The sequence below is a fragment of the Dendrobates tinctorius genome, unplaced genomic scaffold (assembly GCF_039654945.1).
Source record: "Dendrobates tinctorius isolate UK_male_01 unplaced genomic scaffold, ASM3965494v1 ptg000035l, whole genome shotgun sequence".
In the NCBI taxonomy this organism is placed as follows: Eukaryota; Metazoa; Chordata; class Amphibia; order Anura; family Dendrobatidae; genus Dendrobates; species Dendrobates tinctorius.
The window spans coordinates 44,203,423-44,225,339 of NW_027361703.1; the positions used below are offsets into that span (position 1 = coordinate 44,203,423).

The following is a 21,917-nucleotide window of genomic DNA, read 5'->3' on the forward strand; positions in this document are numbered from 1 at the left end:
CTCCCAGCTAAAGGATGGAACCTCGCGAGCTTCCATCCGTAAGTCTCTTCCAATTATCCAGAATGCTGCTGCCTTTCTGGCAGATGCCTCGGCAGACTCAGTAAGAATGGCGGCCAGGTCTGCAAGTTTGTCTAATTCGGCCCGAAGAGCCCTCTGGTTAAAATGCTGGCCGGGAGATATCCAAGCCAGGTCCCGTCTCTGTTCTATCCCCTGTGAGGGTGAATACTTATTCGACCCCGTCCTAGACGTCCCTTTTCTAGGAAAGGGTATTCCCGCAGGAGGCAGGCCAGAGATCAGAACAGATGGGACAACAAGAAAACCAGAGGTACGGGCTTCATGTTCGGAGGAGGGGGGCGCCAAGAAGGTCCATCACGGGATAATAAGAAGCCGCCCCAATGACTAGTGGCTCCGGTAGGAGGAAGATTATCTGCCTTCTACCCGGCCTGGGCCAGAATCTCAAATAGCAGCTGGATACTGGGGGTGATAGCTACAGGACTGCACCTAGAGTTCTCCTGCGTCCCCCAAGATCGGTTCAGGGTAACTCCGCTCAAATCTTCCCCTCTAGAACAAGCTGCCCTGGAGACCGAGGTCCTCGAGCTACTGGACAAAAAAGTCCTGACGAGAGTTCCAGAGGAAGAGAGGGGGAAAGGCTTCTATTCCCCCCTGTTCTTGGTCCGTAAACCGGACGACTCATTTAGGGCTATATTTAACCTCAAAGCCCTCAATAAATTCCTGGTCGTACGTCCATTTAAAATGGAAACAATTAACACCGCAATAAAAATGCTGTTTCAAAACTGCTTCATGGTGGTCCTAGATTTGAAAGACGCTTACTATCATATACCTATATGTCTAGCACACCAACCTTTCCTTAGACTGGCGGTTCAGTTGAAGGGGTCAATCCAGCACTTCCAGTATGCGACCTTACCCTTCGGGGTGGCAGTTGCGCCCCGAGTATTCACCAAAGTGATGGCAGAGGTGATGGCCCATCTGCGCGAGCTAAACATTCTAGTCGTTCCCTATCTAGATGACCTCCTTATAATAGGCAGTTCAGCCGAGCAGTGTTTAGAACAATAACAGAAAACAATGGCGGCTCTAGAGCAGTTGGGATGGCTACTTAATATCAAAAAATCCCGTTTGCAGCCATTAAAAATTCAACAATTTTTAGGCCTAACCTTAGATTCTAAAAAGCAGGAATGCCGTCTTCCCCCATAGAAGCTGCTGCACCTGCATTGCCTGGTCCTTAACGCTTCCAACAACCCCTCCATGTCCCTCAGGAAAGCCATGTCCCTGTTGGATTCCCTTTCGTCCTGCATTCCCGCGGTCCAGTGGGCCCAAGTTCATACGAGAACTCTACAGGGCGAAGTTTTATGGTATCAGAGGATTCTTGGGGGTAACTTAGAAGGTCGACTGACCTTATCCAGTAACACAATAGAGTCCCTGGAGTGGTGGTTAGAAAGAAATAACTTGTCTAGGGGGGTCCCTTGGGAGTATAACATTACCCGCGTGGTCACCACGGATGCAAGTCCTTCTGGTTGGGGGGCGCATATGGAGGAAATTCTGGTCCAGGGCCTATGGGAACGGGATCAGATACAAATGTCCTCTAATTTGAAAGAATTGACAGCGGTAGTACACGCAGCTAAAGAGCTCCTTATGTATCTACAGGGCCATCACGTACGAGTTCTCTCGGACAATCGAGTGGCCGTGGCCTATATCAACCACCAAGGCGGAACTCGATCCAAAACTCTGATGAATGTGGCAGGACAGTTGTTCCAGCTAGCATAGAGGCATTTTTTATCTCTCACGGCTCTTCACATAAGAGGAAAAGAGAACGTCGCGGCAGATTTCCTGAGCCGCAACCTGTTAAAACAAGGAGAGTGGGCCTTAAACACCTCCATTTTCGTTCAGATCGTGCAGAGATGGGGTCAACCAGAGGTGGATCTATTCGCCACCAAGGAGAACTCGAAAACGAGACAGTTTTGCTCCCTAAATCCCAGGGAGACTCCTCTGGCAGTAGATGCGCTACTGATAAAATGGGACTTCAGGCTAGCCTACGCCTTTCCTCCCCTATCTCTACTTCCTCTGGTGTTGAGGAAAATCAGGAAGGACAGGGCAAGGGTCATAGTCATCGCCCCGTTCTGACCCAGAAGAGCATGGTTCTCGAACCTCAGGATCATGTCGGTAGACGATCCTTGGGTTCTCCCGGACATCCCGGACCTTCTGTCCCAGGGCCCGGTCTTCCACCCTCAGGTGGCTGGCCTTCATCTCACGGCGTGGAATTTGAGCGGTCATTGCTAAAAAGTAAAGGCTTCTCCCCAGACCTAATTGACACTCTACTAAAAAGTAGGAAAGTGGTGACAACTAAGATTTACGTCAGAATTTGGAAAAGATTCCTCCAAAGCTCAAATATAAATATTGACGATTCCGTCCCTATAGGCCAGATCTTGGAATTTTTACAAAAAGGGCTGGACCTGGGTCTCTCCACCAGTACCCTTAAAGTACAGGTATCCGCCTTGGGGGCCCTCTTTAGCTGCAACATCGCGGCTAATTACTGGGTTAATAGGTTTATCAAAGCAGCGAGTAGATCCAGACCAATAGTAAAAAATAGACTCACGCCATGGGATTTGAACCTAGTCCTCACAGCTATGACAGAAGCACCATTTGAACCCATCTCGTCAGCCTCTATTAGGAGCCTGTCCCTCAAGATAGCTTTCCTGATAGCCATAACGTCAGCCCGTAGGGTAAGCGACATTCAGGCATTGTCTAGGCGCCCACCTTTTCTTCAGGTAAAAGAGGATAGGGTAATACTTAGACCTGACCCAGCGTATTTACCAAAAGTAGCCTCCAGCTTTCATAGGTCGCAGGAAATAGTCCTTCCATCCTTCCTCCCTAAACCAATTAATGAGAAAGAGGAGAAGCTACACACTTTAGATGTTAGGAGATGCCTCTTGGAGTATCTAGCGGTTACCGATCCTTGGAAGAAGGACAATGCCCTCTTTGTCTCCTACCAAGGCCCTAAGAAAGGTCTTAGGGTGTCCAAAAGTACACTAGCCAGATGGATTAGAGAAGCAATCTCGCTAGCTTACACCTCAAAAGGTAGAGTAGCTCCGGAGAAATTGAAGGCGCATTCCACCAGAGCCGTGGCGACCTCGTGGGCCGAGAGATCGGAAGTCTCCATCGACCAGATTTGTAAGGCGGCCACTTGGTCCTCTCCGAGCACTTTTTATAGTCATTATAGGCTAGACTTGGGTGCTTCTGCAGACCTCTCCTTCGGTATCAGGGTTCTACAGGCTGTAGTCCCCCCCTAAAGTAGTGATTACTCTCTGTAATTCTCTCAGGTGGTGCTGTCATGGACGACCGAATAAAGTCTTAGTTACTCACTGGTTAACGGTATTTTTCGGAGTCCATGACAGCACCCATAGATTCCCTTCCCTTAGTCAAATTGGGTGTGCACGTCTTCCCTTTGTACATATCCACGGGTGATAAAAATGTAAGTGTTGATATTGTTGTACATATAATCATGCATTAACCTTGGAGGTCCTCTTTTATGCTCTGTAATCCAACTGATGCGTGGGAGAGGTGCCGCCCTTTTGTATCTGTAGGTTTTCCTGTTCCTAGGAAGGGCGGATCCCTCTCTCAGGTGGTGCTGTCATGGACTCCGAAAAATACCGTTAACCGGTGAGTAACTAAGACTTTCTTTCTTATAAGCCGATATAAAGTCCTCTGGAATATGGTGCACATTCATAGCATACCAGCCCCGTAGCCCCTCATACCGGGTGAAAGTGACGTATTCTCCCGGTTGCAGATCATGAGCATGGTGTCCCCTCCGGAGATGAGATTTCACGTCGCTCCTGCTGAAGAAGAGGTCAGAGATCCTCTGGGGGTCGGAGATGAAACCAAACCCCCGCTCATGGTTGACATTCAGGACCTGGCCCCATCCTGCTGAGTCCCAGGCACCATAGTGACCAGCAGGGACCTTCTCCTTCCGGTCCAGGTCAGGGCCTAGCACTGCCAGCCTCTGCTGTTCCCGTTCTCTCTGCTCGCCTGCTAGCTGGCGGATGGTCGCTTGGCATCTGGCCTCTGTCTCCTCCTCCTCCCAGGATCGGCCTCTACCCACCGTGGACAGGGGCACCACTGCTAGGGGTTCAGGTGTTCATCCCCCAAGGACTCAAGTCCCGGTCCCAGACCAGATCTAGCACGACCTGCCTGGACGCTGCAACAGCTGTGTGCCCCGAGGCCTTCCCGGGTGCAGGGGCAGCGGTCATACCTGGAGCCTCCTGGCATGGTGATATCGACTACGGTGCAGGCTCTGGATAACTACCGGTGGCAGCGGTGGTGGTGGAGGCTGCCCGGTGAAAGGTTGGAGATGGTGGTGGAGCGCATGGCGGCTCCGGGTCCGCAGGGGTCTCCGGTGGAACCTGCGCAGCCGCTCTCGGTCCAGGCAGGAGCATAGATTCTTCACCGGCTTCACCAGGTGATGACAGACGCGGCCGGTGGTGTCTCAACAGCCATGGGCTCCACGGTGCTGCCTGGGGAAGAACGGTAGCAGCGACAGCGGGTACCGGTGGTGGGGGTACCGGAGATATATGCCCCTCATGGACGCGCCACAGGTTCAGGGCCGAGAGAGCCTCTTGTCTTAGCCGCAGGCGGTGTGTCAGCTGGGCAATCTCTTCCTCCAGCTGTTGGCGGTCCATTTTGGAAGCTGGGTTGGAGCCTTCAGCTTCTGCGTCGGGGAAGTTCTGCTCAACCTCCTCGCACTCTTCAGGCCTCCTTCCTTCCTCCATCATGGCGTCCTGGCGTTCATCCCCCTTCCCGGGCTCCTTTCCCGCCACAGGGCTTCGCTCCTCCTTCTGGGGGCGGCGTCTTCTTCCTACTCCTCCATACCAAGCCAGTATACGAACCCCTCTGGGGGTGGGCCAAGTTGCTGTAGCATAGAAGTTAAGGCAGTGGAGGCCCAGGACAGTCCGCGCGCTTTTCTTAGGACCACCCATGTTATCACGCCCTTCTTCACCATGCCAGTGACCATTTTGAGAGTCCATTTTACAGTCTGTCAATTTGGTTATTTTGCACATTCTCAGCAATTAAGTCCAACAAATCTTTGGCACACAGAAACCGGTGGTACTGGGCTTCGTCATCCTGTTCATGACGCCAGGTTGGGTCGCCCTCCCAGGACTGGTGGGGTACTCGGTACCAGGCCCGCGGATCTCCAAGAGGCGGTTGTTGTTGTCACGGCAGCTAGAACCCGGTCCGTGGCCCTGGGCGCCCATTGTAAATAGCAGAAATGCTCATTGAATGATTTGTGATGCCACCTGTGGTGTTCGGCAAGAAAGGTGTTAAGCCGACGCTGCAAACAGATCCTCTGGGAAAGATGGTGTAGTGCAGCATTGGTGTTGTGGCCCTCCACAGGTAGGGCAGTAGTCCTAGGTAGAGATAGGGGAGAGACGTAGATGGTGCAGTATCAGGCACAGAGATGTAGCAGTGCTGAGGGTGTTGGCGCAGGAGTAAGCGGAGGACACCAGGGCATGTAGTTCCAAAGCTTTACTCACAATCTGTTGTGCATACAGGTGCCCGCATCCGTGCCGTGTCCTCCGGGTCAAGGGCTCAGTCAACCTCCAAGCTAGATGAAGCACTCCGTTCCAACACTCCGCCAACATGTGCCTTTTCTGAACGTCTCCCTTTCAGCGCCTATAGTGAAGTACTCTCAGTACTGAGTTACACTGGAGTTCCTCCTGTCAGATATTCCAATGAACTCTACTTGTATGGCAGACAGCTGTAGCCTGCTTCGGGGACTCCTTGCTACTAAGTCCCGGCTCACTCACGTCGCTGTTGTGCCCCCAAGTCTTGTGTGGGAATAAAGTGGTGACAACTTCTATTCCTCCAGTGTCTGCTGCAGGACCATTAGTATCCATACAACCTCGGGGACCGGACCCCGGCCTTGCGCTGTGAACTGGGGAAGGGTTCTGCTCTAACCCTAATCCTCAGTCCTCCTCTTCTCCTTACGTTCCATTCAAATCTATCCTTCTTATAAAGAGTCAGGCTTTCCATCTATGTCTCTTTCCTGTGCCAGCAGACCCAGGTCACTGAGGTCCGCTGCAGCACTTCCCTCGTCCGGGGATCTTCTCTCTCCTTCTGACCCCGTCAGACTGACTAAATCCTAAACTCTTCCCAATCTTTTGGTGCAGACTAAGCTCCACCCACTTCCCAGCACTCTTCGTGTTCCAAGCAGGGAGCTACCAAAGGGTGCTTTGCTACACTACTATGTTGTGTGGAATGCAGGGGTTACCAGGATGGTGGGGTACTACACCTCAGGAGGAGGTGCAGTACCTCTGTGGCGACTGAACCCTCAGGGGCGCCACACTACTCTGTGGAAATTGATGCCACTTTAGTGATGTGTGACAATGATTTTTTGAAATGTGGAGACTCCAAGTTGGGTATCCATCTGGTGGGTCGCCTGTAGTGGAAGGTGTGTCAGAGGCCCATTATACTGTTTCTACTCTGGGGAAATTGATGCATTTTAGTGGTGTTTGGCAGTAATTTTTGGAAGTGTTTGAAATCCAGGTTGGGTCTCCTTTATGTGTGCTAGCTGTAGCAGTAGGGCTTCCAGACCGGCAGGCCTGCACTTACTTTCAGTCAACTACCTGTGTTACTATCCTTACATTTTTCTTCCAATAGTCGTCTACGAAACTGATGTTTGTGCCACCTGAGTGTGACTGGGAAATAAAAGCTGTTGCATGAGGTTATCAGGGCTCCCAGCAAAGAAGAATTACAACACTCCCTCACAAACCTCATCTTAATTTAAACTTCAGTTCAAAGCTCTAAATGTTGGCCCAGACCTTGATACCTCATGCATGGCCCATGGCAGACTGCTGCGGTGCCATTATAAAATGTTTTACTGTGGGTCAATCAATGCCACTTTTCCTGGTGTTTGCCCATAATTTTTGGAAATGTTTGGACTCCAAGTTGGGCCTACTTCATGCGTGTTGCCTGAATTTGGAAGACATCTCAGAGCAGCAGGCCTTTACCTCTTACTCATCAAACTGTTACTGATCAATGTTTCAGCTAGAAATGCTGGTCCAAGCCCTGTCCAATGCATCCATGCTGCACAATTATACTTTTGTACTCTGGGTCAATTGATACCATTTTTTCTGGCATCTGCCCCTAATTTGAGCTGTTTGGGAAGCTTTTTGTCCCATCTTAAGGTGTCGCGACCATCGGGATGTTCACCAAACCAAACCAAACCTTGAAAGTTTCGCTCATCTCTATTGATGATTTGCGTGACCAAGTGCACTCATCGTGGCAGAATAGTCCTCAGAAAACCATTAGTAATCTTATTGACAGCATGCCAAGGTGTGTAAGTGCATGTATTTCTGTACATGCTGTGGTGCTCATATTCAAAACTTAATAAATCAATATTTTTTAAATTATTTTTTTCATTTTTTTAATCATTAACCCCTCTCTGACATTGGACGTACTATACCGTCCATGTGCCCTGGAACTTACTGCCCATGGAAGGGATAGTACGTCATGGGCAATCAGCCACGCTCACGGGGGGAAGCACGGATGATCGCGGCCGCGTGTCATCTGATTCTCATAGCCACTTTAACCCCTGGAACACTGCGATCAAACATGCTCACAGCATTCCGGAGCCAGCACAGGGGCTAACAGCCCCTTTGCCTTTGGATCGGAGACCCCACGGCATGACGAGGGGTCCCGATTGCTGCCATGGACACTTGATGTCGTCATTTCTTTTTAAACAATCCAAAAACTCCTGTGAAGCATTTGAAGGGTTAATAGACTTCTTGAATATGGTTTTGAGCACCTTGAGGGGTGCAGTTTTTAGAATGGTGTCATTTTTTGGTATTGTCTGTCATATAGACCCCTCAATGTGACTTCAAATGTGATGTGGTCCCTAAAAAAAATGGTGTTGTAAAAATGAGAAATCGCTGGCCAACTTTTAACCCTTATAACTTCCTAACAAAAAAAAATTTTGGTTCCAAAATTGTGCTGATGTAAAGTAGACATGTGGGAAATGTTATTTATTAACTATTGTGTGTGAAATATTTCTCTGCTTTAAGGGCATGAAAATTCAAAGTTGGAAAATTACGAAATGTAAACTTTTTTGCCAAATTTTCAATTTTTTTCACAAATAAACGCAAGTCATATCAAAGAAATTTTACAACTATGATGAAGTACAATATGTCATGAGAAAACGGTGCCAGAATCACCGGGATCCATGGAAGCCTTTCAGAGTTATAACCTCATAAATCAACAGTGGTCAGCATTGTAAAAATTGGCGTGGTCATTAACGTGCAAACCACCCTTGGGGGTAAAGGGGTTAACAGGTCTATCAATCCTGTGGTTTTCATAATACCCTGTCTTTCCTATTTGGAATTGCAATTTTAAAGTTCTGGAATGTGCTTAGCCAATAATTTAAACCCCAGAAAGAAAAACAAAAATCCCAACTCCAAATGTATCACTTTTCAGCTTCCACACCTCCCCCGACATGCAATGCAAAATGATTTAAATAATATATGTACCCCACTAAGGTATCAATAAAAGCTACAGCTTGGCAGCTAAAAAGCAAGTTCCCATACAGTTCCAATTAAAAATGAAAAAGTTATAGCCTTCATATTATAGACATTTTTTTGCTAGCTTTCTTTATTTTTAAATTTGGTATCGCTATAGCCATAGTGACTCATAATTATTTTGTTTTATGTTATTTTTACCATAAAGCGAATTCTGTAAAAAAAAAATGTGGATATGCCGTTTTCAATTTTACCCTACTTGGACATTTTTAAATAGTTTTTCAATATATCACAAAGTAAAATAAATGTGTAAAATTAATGTAATATAAAAGAAAAGTAATATAAATCATAGAATTGCAGATCATCATGCAAAAAACAAGCCCTCATAGCAATATTGACAAATAAAAAAGTTATGCCTCTGGAAAGGTGAGGTCAAAAACTAAAAAGAAATATGATCGCATCTCCTACAAGCTAAACTTCAGGAATATCAATCTGTTCATTTAACCCCTTAACGACCGCCGATACGCCTTTTAACGGCGGTAATTAAGGGTACTTAAACCGCAACGCCGTCACGGCGCTGTAGTGTAAGTAAATAGCGCCCCCCAGTGTCGGATTTTCTCTGGGGTCTCGGCTGCAGGGGGTAGCTGAGACCTCAGAGAACATGAATCGGGCCGGTTTTTACCGACCCCACTTTTGCGATCGCCGTTATTAATCCTATAATGGCGATTCCAAAAAAAAAAGCAGCGATTTTGCATTTAATTTCTCTTTCCACTGATGTGATCGCACATCAGAGGAGAGAGATAGGGTCCCCGATCCCCCGCCGGCACCTCTCTGTGGTCCAGGGTCCCTTCCCGGTGGTCCTGCGTCCCGTCGACATCCTCCGGTGGGCGCCGCCATCTTGGATCTGGGGAAAATGACGGGTGCATGAGCTCCGGCTGGCAGATTCCATTCATTCATTTTGATCACTATGATAAACTATCATAGTGATCAAAATAAAAAAATAGTGAATAACCCCCCCGTTTATCACCCCTTTAGTTAGGCAAACATAATGAAATAAAAAAAAAAATTTTTTTTTTCATTTTTCCATTAGGGTTAGGGATAGAGTTAGGGCAAGGGTTAGGGCTAGGGTTAGGGCTAGGGTTAGGGTTATGGCTAGGGTTAGGGCTAGGGTTAAGGTTAGGGCTAGGGTTAGGGCTAGGGCTAGGGTTAGAATTAGGGTTAGGGCGAATTAGGATTACGGTTAGAATTAGGATTAGGTTTGGGATTAGGGTTAGGGATAGGGGTGTGTTGGGGTTAGGGTTGGAGCAATAATTGAGGGGTTTCCACTATTCACCAACTTTGGGGGTCTAAAAATTGGGAGCTAAAAATCACTTTTGTGGAAATAAAAAATACTTTTTATTTTCACGGCTCTGCATTATAAACTTCTGTGAAGCACTTGGGGATTCAAAGTGCCCACCACACATCTGGATAAGCTCCTTGGGGGGTCTAGTTTCCAAAATGGGGTCAATTGTGGGGGGTTTCCACTGTTTAGGTGCATCAGGGGCTCTGCAAACGCAACATGACACCCGCAGACCATTCCATCAAAGTCTGCATTCCAAAATGAATAATAAAGTAACTTGGCACGCAACTGAATAATCCTTTGCAAATTAGATTTATTTTATAATTTATTGCAGTCCTGGAAACTTTTCGACCTATTATCGGCCTTCCTCAGTCTGCCGACTGCTATCGCAAAATACTAATCCGGTACCCAAGTAAGGATTCCTATGGAGATCTACTTCAGAATGTCATGTTGATCTAAATGGTATCTCCTATTATTATAAGAGTGGATATACTGATTTAAATGCCTTGCAAAAAGGATTATATAACCATACATAGAGAAATGTATAAATCTTCTTGGAGGTATCATGGACGCTTAATCTGTTTGAAACTAGTGCTGTATAGTCCAGGAGGTAAATGGGTCCATATGAAGCTTGTTTAGATATGGAGGTGGCATACACAGGTGGGACGCGGTATTCCCCCGCTCGTCAGCTGGCCAGGCCGAAACGTTTCCAGGACTGCAATAAATTATAAAATAAATCTAATTTGCAAAGGATTATTCAGTTGAGTGCCAAGTTACTTTATTATTCACTTTGGTCTGGGTAACCTACTTGCATACCCTGCGGTAGTGCCACGCTATATTTGACACTGCATTCCAAAATGGCACTCCTTCCCTTCTGAGCTCTCCCATGCACTCAAACAGTGCTTGCCCCCCACATATGATGTATCAGCGTACTCAGGACAAATTGCACAAAAACTTTTGTGGTCCATTTTCTCCTGGTGCCCTTAGGAAAATAAAAAATAGAGGACTAAAAAATCATTTTTGAGGAAAAAAAAAAGATTTTTTATTTCCACGGGTCCGCGTTATAAACTTCTGTCATGCACTTGGGGGTTCAAAGTGCTCACCACACATCTAGATAAGCTCCTTGGGAGGTCTAGTTTCCAAAATGGGGTAACTTGTGGGGGGTTTCCACTATTTAGGTACATCAAGGGCTCTGCAAGCGCAACATGACATCCGCAGACCATTCAATAAAAGTCTCGCATTCCAAAATGGCACTCCTTCCCTTCCAAGCTCTCCCATGCACCCAAACAGTGGTTCCCCCCCACATATGGGGTATCAGTGTACTCAGGACAAATTGCACAAAAACTTTTGTGGTCCAATTTCTCCTGTTAGCCTTGTGAAAATAAAAAAATAGCGGGCTAAAAAATCATTTTTGAGTAAAAAAAAATTATTTTTAATTTTCATGGCTCTACGCTATAAACTTCTGTGAAGCACTTGAAGGTTCAAAGTGCTCACCACACATCTAGATAAGTTCTTTAAGGGGTCTAGTTTCCAAAATGGGGTCACTTGTTGGAGGTTTCCACTGTTTAGGAACATCAGGGGTTCTCCAAACGCAACATGGCATCCGATCTCAATTCCAGCCAATTCTGCGTTGAAAAAGTCAAACGGGCTCCTTCCCTTGCGAGCTCTGCCGTGTGCTGAAAAAGTGGTTTACCCCCACTTATGGGGTATTGGCATATTCAGGAGAAATTGCACAACAAATTTTGCGGCTCATTTTCTCTTTTAACACTTGTGAAAATAAAAAAAATTGGTTCTGAAGTAAATTTTTTGCAAAAAAAAGTTGAATGTTAATTTTTTCCTTCCACATTGCTTTAGTTCCTGTGAAGCACGTAAAGGGGTAATAAACTTCTTAAATATGGTTTTGAGCACCTTGGGGGGTCTAGTTTTTAGAACGGTGTCATTTTTGGGTATTTTCTGTCATGTACACCTCTCAAAATGACTTTAAATATGATGTGGTCCCTAAAAAAATGGTTTTGTAAATTTTGTTGTAAAAATGACAAATCGCTGGTCAACTTTTAAGCCTTATAACTTCCTAACGAAAAAAAAATTTTGCATCCAAAATTGTGCTGATGTAAAGTAGACATGTGGGAAATGTTATTTATTAAGAAGTTTGTGTGACACATCTCACTGATTTAAGGGCATAAAAATTTAAAGTTTTAAAATTGCTAAATTTTCAAAATTTTCGCCATATTTCCATTTTTTCATAAATAAACACAAGACTTATCGAAGAAATTTTACTACTAACATGAAGTAAAATAAGTCACGAAAAAACAATCTCAGAATCAGAGGGATCCATTAAAGCATTCCAGAGTTATAACCTCATAAAGTGACAGTGGTCAGAATTGTAAAAATTGGCCTGGTCATTAAGCTCCAAACTGGCTCTGTCATTAAGGGGTTAAGAAGCATAAGTGATTGTGAATCAATTTCACCTGCTTTCATGTAAATGAAAGTGACAAAGGGTGCAGTGGAGAGGCTACAGTCGGACTATGTAACAAGGGCACCGGGGGGAGGGGGCTAGTGGTGGACAGTTTATTTAAAGATACAGTGCACAGGCACAGTCCATCGCGCACACTATCAGCGAGCACCCCCGGTCCCTTGCACATAGACAGATGGGTCCAACACAGTTCTTTCCCCACAGATTACCTTTACTCTGGGTCACAGCAGTCCAGGCAAATAAAGGAATCTGGTGTGCTCGGTGTTTGCTATAAGAGATTTTTAAAGAACCAACATATTTTTAAGTTGTCCAATAAAACTTTGTAAAATTGCAGCCGCCTCCGTCTCAAGCTGGATCAATTTTTTTTTTCCTCAGGCAAATAAAGGGTCCGGGAGGCAGCTGTATTCCAACGGGGAAAAAAACTTTTTAATGAACAGTGATGAAGAATAAAGGCACGAGTTTTCCTACTCGCTCCCTGTCATGCTTTCCAACCGAACCCACAGCAGTTGCAGCAGCCAAGGATTAGTGGAATTCCACATGCCGGGGATAACCCCTTCAGAAGCGGGGCCCTTCCAGAGTCCATGGGCCCATATTGCAGTCCTTAGCCTTATTTGTCTTCGGGACCCTTCCTGAGTCCCTGGAATCCTTGAAGTCCTTGATGTCCAGGGCAACAGACCTCTCGCATCCGGGGGGTCTGGCAGTGCCCCGTCTTGAAACACGTCTGCCCTTAACAGAGTCCCAGGCAGTTCTGAGGAGTAGCCGCTTCCTGTCCCCTTGTGGCTGCAAGCCCAGCCCCCCTTTTAACTATTGCCTGTCCCTAACTCTGCACAGACATTTAAAGGAGAACATACACAATATGTAATATCACATAAATTATATTACACATAAGACATATATACAGGAAAATACACGGGGAGTCACACAGACGAAGAGGAGTGTGCAATTGAGGGGACCGGCCACCTCCTTACAACTACCCCAAAAACAGAATAGTTTTGAGGTTTTGGCCCCAATTACTCCCTTCTTGTCACTACTGGTAGTATGAGATTGTACTTGCTACTCAAGATGTTGCACAAGTAGTCCAGCTCCCCATGGATGGCACATTCATACATGTGTCTCCCAACACAGTCTCAAGAGCATGGGACAGATACTAGGACATAGGCCATTACACGAGGAGAGGCAGACAAGTCCATAGAAAGATACCAACCTAGAAGCAAATTTGCTATTTATTTTTTTGTATGTGATGTAACAGGAAAAGCACTACCTGAGTCCTACAAAATGATAACCAACAGGCTCCTGGTGTGCATGTTTTTGACCAAACAATCAGAAGCAAACTCTGTGAAGGTGGCATTAGGGTTCAGTATCATGTAGTGTGACTTGTGCTCAGAGTCCAGCAATTTGAAGCTCCAAAATTCCCAGGTTTGCCATTGGCACCTTGTTTTCTTCTCAACTGACAGCAGGTTCACACTGAGGATATTACAGACATAAAAGAGTTTGAAGATGTCACGGTGAATGTTATGGTACCTGCAACATCATCTGATATGACCAGTTTGGTTTGGCAAGGCATATCCTTATAGGGTTGCAGAAACATACACGTGATAACCAAACATCATCTTTGAATTAAATTCTGAGATTCATTAGCACACCTTACTCTGGTACTGTTGGCCTTGGATTCCTCCTAGTACAAGACAATGTCTGGCCTCATATGGCCTGAGAACATTATGCAACTTGAAGCATTGGAGCATCATGTATCTGTACACACAAAACCCCAATTAACGATACACATTGTTGATAAGCTCACTGATACCCTGATCCAGATGCCTAGCAAACAATCCACCTTCTCATCAGGAACATTCCCAGAGGGGGGCGGTGTCTGCGCGCTGAAGATGGAGGGAGTGTGATTCCAGAGCTCCAGTGACTCCAGACTTACATCGGCTCATATCGGCATTCAGCGGCTTCCTCGACCGCCGTACAGTGCACCGCCGGCTTCCTAACACCCCCGGGCACATGATGACACGTGGTAGAACACAGAGAAAGGCTTCTCCTCCGCACCTGCCTGACTTCTTTCTGAGGACTCAGGCTGCACATGCAGCAGGGAAAATGGCAGCAGCTTCCCCTCCCTCAGGATCATCTCGTTCCTCCCACGGCTCCCAGGGCTCAGAGAGAGGTGAGACCTCAGCAGATACACATCACAGTAACTCTGCACCTATGACTAGGGGGGACATGAGGGATTTCCTGGCATCTATACGCACTTCATTAAGGGAGGACATGCAGGACATGTTAAAGGAGATGAGATAAGAGGAGAAGTTAACTCTTTAGGAGCACGTACAGACCACTTAGAAAACAAGATGTCTGAGTATGTTTCTGTTATCAACGCTCTTGTGGATGAGAATCAAGCCATGAACGGTAGGTTGGCAGGCGCATTTGATAAAATACATGATCTGGAGGACAGATCTAGAAGAAATAATCTTCGTATAAGAGGCATCCCAGAGACTATAGGAGATAAAGATCTGGCCCCCTTCCTCCAAAACTATATGCAAGCTGTCCTGCCATCGCTCTCCCCAAGGGACCTGTTAGTTGACAGGGTCCACAGGATGCCCAAACCCAAGCACTTGGATTCGTCTCTCCCCAGGGACACTCTTGCAAGGGTACACCTGTATACTACTAAAGAGAGCTTTCTAAGACAAATAAGAAATCCTCCTGAGCTTCCTTCTAAGTTTCAGGCACTGCAAGTTTTCCCAGATCTGTCGGCTGCTATGCTGTCTAAGAGGCGGGAATATGCCCACGTCTGCAGAGCCTTGAGGGAGGTCTCCGTGAAATATCAGTGGGGTTTCAATCCTGTGAGGCTCTTCATCACTCATGACGGAAGTGCAGTGGTCTGTTCCTCTCCTAAGCAAGCAAAGGAGAAGCTCACGAGCTGGAAGATCCTTTTTTCACCAAGACAAGCTGACACGGGTCGGAAGGTGGCTTTGGAGTGGTCTATGGCTTGACTGTACTGCATGGTATGAGTCTGGATAACTGGACTCTCCTGCTACGCTTCCTAGTGGGCCTTGGTTCGTGAACTTTTCACTTCCACCCCCCTCGTAGATCCTTGATCTGCGGATCGTCCGAACTGTTCTGGATGTTTATACGAGTGGCTCTCGTGTATTTGACTATGTTTTGGTTTCTTATCTTTTTTACTTTTCCTTTCTTTTTTTGTCTGTTCTCTTTTTTATTTTCTTTTTGGCATCCTTTTGGGTCAATACTCTGGCCCATCTGTAAGTATATCTGCTCCCATTTTTTCTTCCAGGTTTTTTCCTCCCAAATACCCAGGCATCTATGTGCTACAATGGACTCTCAGTGTATTTGTAGACGTGTTGGTTCTAACATGCTATATGTGACTATATTAAGTGTGCAGTTAAATTCTGCCGGCAGCACTGTGAACTTCTCGTATCAGTATTATGAGTATACAAATCTTATCATTGAATGTTAGGGGCCAAAATTCCCCTGAAAAACGCTCTATGATGTGGAGGGAGGTGGGGAGGTCACGGGCAGATGTTGTCTGCCTTCAAGAAACACATCTATTGGAAGCCGATAATTTCAGGCTTCGACACCCTCACTTCCCCCACATGTTTTTTGCTAATGGTCAGACCTAAAAGGCTGGTGTGTGCATTATGGTGAATCGTACAATAGCATTTCAATTGTTATCACAATATGCTGACTCCGTAGATAGATGCATGACAGTCACTTGCCTGCTAAATGGAGAGGTGCACACGTTGACAAATGTATATGCTCCCAATGAAGGCCAACACAAATTTTTGAGAACTACCTTTAATGATATCTCTTTAAAAGCGAACGGTAGCAATATCATATGTGGTGATTTCAATCTCCCCATGAATGCGGACCTTGACTGCTCTTCAGGAAGGAAGAGAACTAGGAGGGGTTTGAACCTCCTATCCAATGAATTTCACCTGCATGATTTTTGGAGATACTCACACGCATCGGAAAGAGATTATACTTTTTATTCTCCTAGGCACTCCACATACTCCCGTATCGACTATTTCTTAATAGATAGTGCGACCCTAAGCAGGTGTCTAAATGCCACTATTGGCCTAATTGCCTGGTCTGACCACGCTCCTGTCTCTCTGACCCATGCTCTTGCCCACCAGGCTGACCCTGCGTTCAGGTGGCGTCTTCATGACTCATTGCTGCTGAGGGGGGAGGTGGTTGATAAGGTTTCCTCGGAGCTGGAGGGCTATTTTTCAAATAAACGATAATTGGGAGGTCTCTGATGAGACCCTTTGGTCTGCTCACAAAGTGGTGGTTAGGGGGGTTCTCCTACAACAAGCTTCATATTTAAAGAAAAGAGAAGCCAGTAGAAAGGCTCTGCTCTCCCGTTTACATTATTTAGATGCTATTAATAAGGCAGCACATACGCCCTCCGTCTCTGAGGAGATCTCCCAAATTAGATTTAAATTAAGGGAAAATTTCCTATACAAATATGCATACAATATGAGGAAACTTAAAACTAACTTACAGTATATGCTACCGGGGACAGGGCAGGAGCGCTTCTAGCTCACAGAGTTCGTAAATGGGAGGTCATGTCACGAATTGACCACATATTGGATGAGCAAGGTAGAGCCCTTAGGAACCCATGGGACATAGTGCAAGCCTTTGCTCAATATTACACTGCCCTCTATAATTTAAAAGATGATGCCTCCACCCCTCAACCTGACCAAACATCTATTGATGCATACTTAGATTCTGTTAATTTGCTATGTATTACCATTGACCAATTAAATTATTTAAACGCCCCCTTCGCGGCTGCAGAAATTCAGCAGGCGATTAAACAGACTAAACTTCATAAAGCCCCAGGCCCGGATGGCTTAACGAATGATTATTATAGGACCTTTTCTCAGCAATTAACACCATATCTACAGCGTCTGTTCACACACTGGAGAGACACTGGTACTGTGATGGCCCCTAATTTAGAGGCCACTATTTCCACTATACCAAAACCGGGGAAATCACTCACACATCCCGGAGATTTCAGACCCATTGCTTTGTTAAATTCAGATGTGAAACTGTTTACTAAAATCATAGCATCTAGACTGAAACTAATTATACCGACTATAGTGTCACCAGATCAGGTGGGCTTTGTTGCAGGACGGGAGACGAAGGATGGCATACGACGTATGTTGAATTTGATTAAAATATCTGAGCTGTCTGGCCAACCCAGTGTATTCCTGTCACTTGATGCTGAAAAAGCTTTTGACAGGGTGCACTGGGGATATTTAAGAGGAGTCCTGAAGAAATTTGGACTGTCGGGCCCTATATTATCCGCAATCTGTTCCATGTACTCGACCCCCTGTACCAGGGTTTTGACGTCTGGCTTCTTGTCCGGCCCGTTCCAGATCACGAACGGTACCAGACAGGGGTGCCCGCTCTCGCCTGATATTTTTGCGCTGTGCATGGAGCCGCTTGCCGAGCGCATTAGAGTGTCGGCGGGCATTTCTGGGATTAGGGTTGGACAGGTGGAGCACAAAGTCGGTCTATACGCCGATGATGTCATTCTATCCTGTGTAAATTTAGAATCTTCATTTTCTGCGGTTATTTGTGAACTTGGGGAATTTAGCAAGGTCTCATACTATAAACTGAACCCCACAAAATCCCTGTTGTTTCCGGTGGCGGTTCCTTGTGCGGCAAAGACAAGGCTGGAGGCCATTTTTCCATTTAAGTGGATGAGAGAGGGTATTCCATATTTGGGCATTACACTAACGGGTTCTGAGCAGATTGTGGATAGGAACTTTACTAATTTGGAAATACAGCTTAAGAAACAATTGGAGCAGCTTCATGCTGTCCAGACCTCCTGGATTGCAAGGATTAATGCCTTTAAGATGATTGTCCTACCTAAAATATTGTACCTACTCCGGGGCATACCAATGATAATCCCTAAAAAAAGAATTCTAAGATTACAAACTATGGCATATAGTTATATTTGGTCATATAAAAAGTCTAGGATCTCCAGGGCCCTAATGTATTTCCCATATAAAAAAGGGGGACTGGGGGTACCAAACTTGTTAAAGTATCATAAAGCCGCTGTAATGGCGGGACTGAGAGACTAGTGGCAAGCTGACAGAGACCATAAATGGCTTCAAATAGAAAATTATTATGCTACCGCTAAGTCTACCCGATATATTTTGGAGGCTGAAGCTATTAAAACTACTAAATATTCCCCACTTTTGCCAACTATGAAAGCTGCGCTACATCATTGGAGGACAGTGGTCCCATCTCTTATTAAACTATCACGCCACTCCATATCGTTAAAGGCCCTTGAGATGCATATTCCATACCTTAATCTTCAGTTGTGGGTTGCTGCTGGAATTGTGAGTCTGGGAGACCTAGTGGGGAGTGGTAGGTTAATCCCGTTTGACCAACTGGCTGCTGAGTTTCCGGCCACCCGGAGGTGTTTTTACCAATACCTACAAATATGTCATATGTTGCATAATTCACCGGACTCGTTTTTTTCCAATTCACAACTAAATAACACAGTTAACAGTTATTTTCTGCTGCCTGATTCTGGCCCGAGAGGTATCTCATTATTATATAGAGCCCTGAATGACCCGCCGGATAATACAAAACTGCCCTATATGATCAGGTGGGAGCGGGATCTGGGTTTTCTCTCTGAACCTGTTGACTGGGAGGAAGGATTGTGTGAAGTTGTACGGGTCTCTTCATGTGTGAACCATCTGGAGCAGTTGAAAAAGACGCACCTGAGATGGTACCAGTTCCCGGTCCGAACGGCACATTTTGGAGCTGGTGGGTCTGGTGAATGCTGGAGATGGTGTGGGATGAGGGGTACTCTTGAGCATACTTGGTGGTCCTGTCCGGTGCTCCAGCCTTGGTGGAGGGGTGTTGATTTATTGATCTCACAAGTCTTGGGTATCCAGATGACTCTGACCCCAAGCCAGGCCATTTTACACATTGGCCTGAACGAAATTCCTCATATTCTTAGAGGTACGCTGTCACATATTTTGATAGCTGCTAGAGTGTTGACAGCGGCTAGATGGAAAGATCCCACCCCCCCAGAGGTTGCAGGACTAATTGATAGAATTAACACTCACTGCCAGCTTGAACTAGCACTAGCTCACCCGATGACCGCCATAATAAAAAGACAGAACATTTGGCACCCCTGGATACATAGTAGACACTCCACGGTTGCCCCGCTCCAGCCTGCTTAGCCGTATATAATTAAGATGCCGGATATTAGATATTGGATATTGGATGTTTGTTTTCTTTCCTTTTTGGAATATGTTACTGTACTGCAGAACACTGAGACTTATTATGTGTACTTGCTGTTACACATAGTTCTATCGATGCCACTAGTGCCTGTTCCTCCCCTCACCCCTTCCCCCCCTTCCTTTCCTGTTTTTCATTTGTCGGTCCCCACTTTCCTGCTCCTTATTTTCTCCTCTCGATCTCCTAGTTTCATATATATGGTGGTTGTAACTATGGTTGTCATTGTTTTGACTTGTTTTCTTGTTCAACCTCAATAAAAATAATTGAGAAAAAAAAAGGAACATTCCCAGATGTTGTCAGGAATGTATAAAGGGAAATGGTAGCCAAACACACTACTGAGTCACATTATGAGTTGTAAGGAGGAACACTTATAAGTATGTCATTAGGAATTTATTTATCTCTCTATAACACAAAATAATGCAACTTTCTATTATGCATTCCCAGAAAAAAATATTTATTAAATAAAAAAAATTGATTACAAACAATCTTTACCTTCAGGAGGACATTTCCATTTATCCAGGGATAGTATGGCTTGAGCAGGTACCAAAAATGCAAATGCACTTGCTTGAAAAAGAGGGAGCCTGGAATAAGAAAAATGTATAATAAATGATATATTATTATTTTAGTTGTTTGATTGTTATGTATTATATTCTTACTTGATTTTTCAAGGGATACATTTTAATTAATAACCCACAAATATTGTTCAAAAATTAGGCAAATACAATCCAAATACATTAAAATATTGAAATTTTATTGTTACATCAAAAAACATAACACCATAAAAGTAGAGAAAGAGAGCAAAAAATAAAAAATATATACAAAACGCTAAATAAGTGGGGGGATGGGTGTGCCAAGTAATTAAACAATCAATTCATAATATATTATAACATATTAATCCAAAATGTTGCAATGTAAAATATCAGGTGCAAGTCAATATGAATTAAACAGAAACTACTGCATGTAGTCTGGGGCATAAAGGGATAATGAATTGAGTGACGAAGCTGTGAGCTCCAAGATTGCTGATATGTATCCATCTCTCATCAGGCTCAATGCACATGCCTAAATAATATCCACTGCACTTCCCTATTTAATGTGGCTATATACCCTAACAGCGTATTTTGCATTTATTGTTAAACTTGCTATTGTCAGGCTGCTGCAATGTAGGTATGTGCAGACTCCACTAACTGGCAATAGAATGGAGGTAGGACTGAACACTCCCAGGGCAGACCTGCAAAGCAGCAGAGATTGCTACCACCAGGTGGCAGCAGAATCATCAGACTAGCCGGGTCAGCAACTGAGAGGAAACGAAGTACCAGAGGTCACAGCAGTACACATGGTCACAAACAAGCCAGAGGATCAGCAACAGTTGGAAGCGGATAAGACAAAGACAAAGGCAGAAGCAGGTCCGAATACAAGCCAAGTCAAAACCAGGGAGTCCACAAACTTACAGGAAACAATGAGTCAGGACAGACAGAGGGAATAAACAGACACGGGGCAAGTCAGGAATCACAGCAGAACAAATCAGGATATACCAGAGTCAGATACACACACCGAAGGCAGAACTATAGCTGACAACACCTGCAGGATGCAGCGGAGCTAAGTAGCAATCCTGAAACCAGACTGAGGCTGAGAAAAGTTAACCCCTGAAATGACCTGGCCGGGAACATGGAAAGACAGGACTCAAAACCCGGTCTGGATCATGACAGTACTGTCCTCTCAAGGGGGGCCACCGGACCCCCAGGCTTCCCAGGATAACGTATATGAAACACCTGAACCAATCAATCAGCATGGACAGATTGCGCCGGGACCCAAGATCGATCCTCAGGACTGTAACCCCTCCAATGGACTAAATACTGAAGTGAACTGCAGACCATGCGAGAATCCACAATCCATTTCACTTCATACTCAGTCTGACCATCCACAGTGACAGGAGGTGGAGGGGATGCAGACCCAGCAGAGGATGGTACAAATGACTTAAGAAGGGACTTATGGACTTATGGGATCCGATGCAACGGAGGAAGGCGTAAGCGAAAGGCCACTGGATTGACAACCTCAATGATCTCGTAAGGACCAATAATCCTAGGACCTAACTTAGCAGAAGGAACTTTCAGACAAGTATTCTTGGTAGACAACCACACTTTATCTCCAACCAGGTATATAGGTCCTACAGATCGTCGCTTATCAGCAAAATGTTTATGTTTGCCCTGAGCCTCCCCAATATTCTTCCAGACCTCCCTCCACACCTCCTCCAACCGTTGAACTGCCATATCAGCCCCTGGACATCCTGAATCCAGCCTGGAAAATTCGC

At 45.5% G+C, this 21,917-nt stretch overlaps 1 protein-coding gene across 1 annotated transcript in view; it reads right to left on the minus strand.

Moving 5' to 3' along the window:
• SLC23A1 (solute carrier family 23 member 1) overlaps positions 1 to 21,917 on the minus strand; it is a 260,181-nt gene that overhangs the window by 187,163 nt on the left and 51,101 nt on the right. Inside the window, exon 4 of the mRNA XM_073573448.1 lies at positions 20,102 to 20,190. Within this exon, the coding sequence (XP_073429549.1) occupies positions 20,102 to 20,190 (89 nt within the window). The remainder of the gene's footprint in view (positions 1 to 20,101; positions 20,191 to 21,917) is intronic.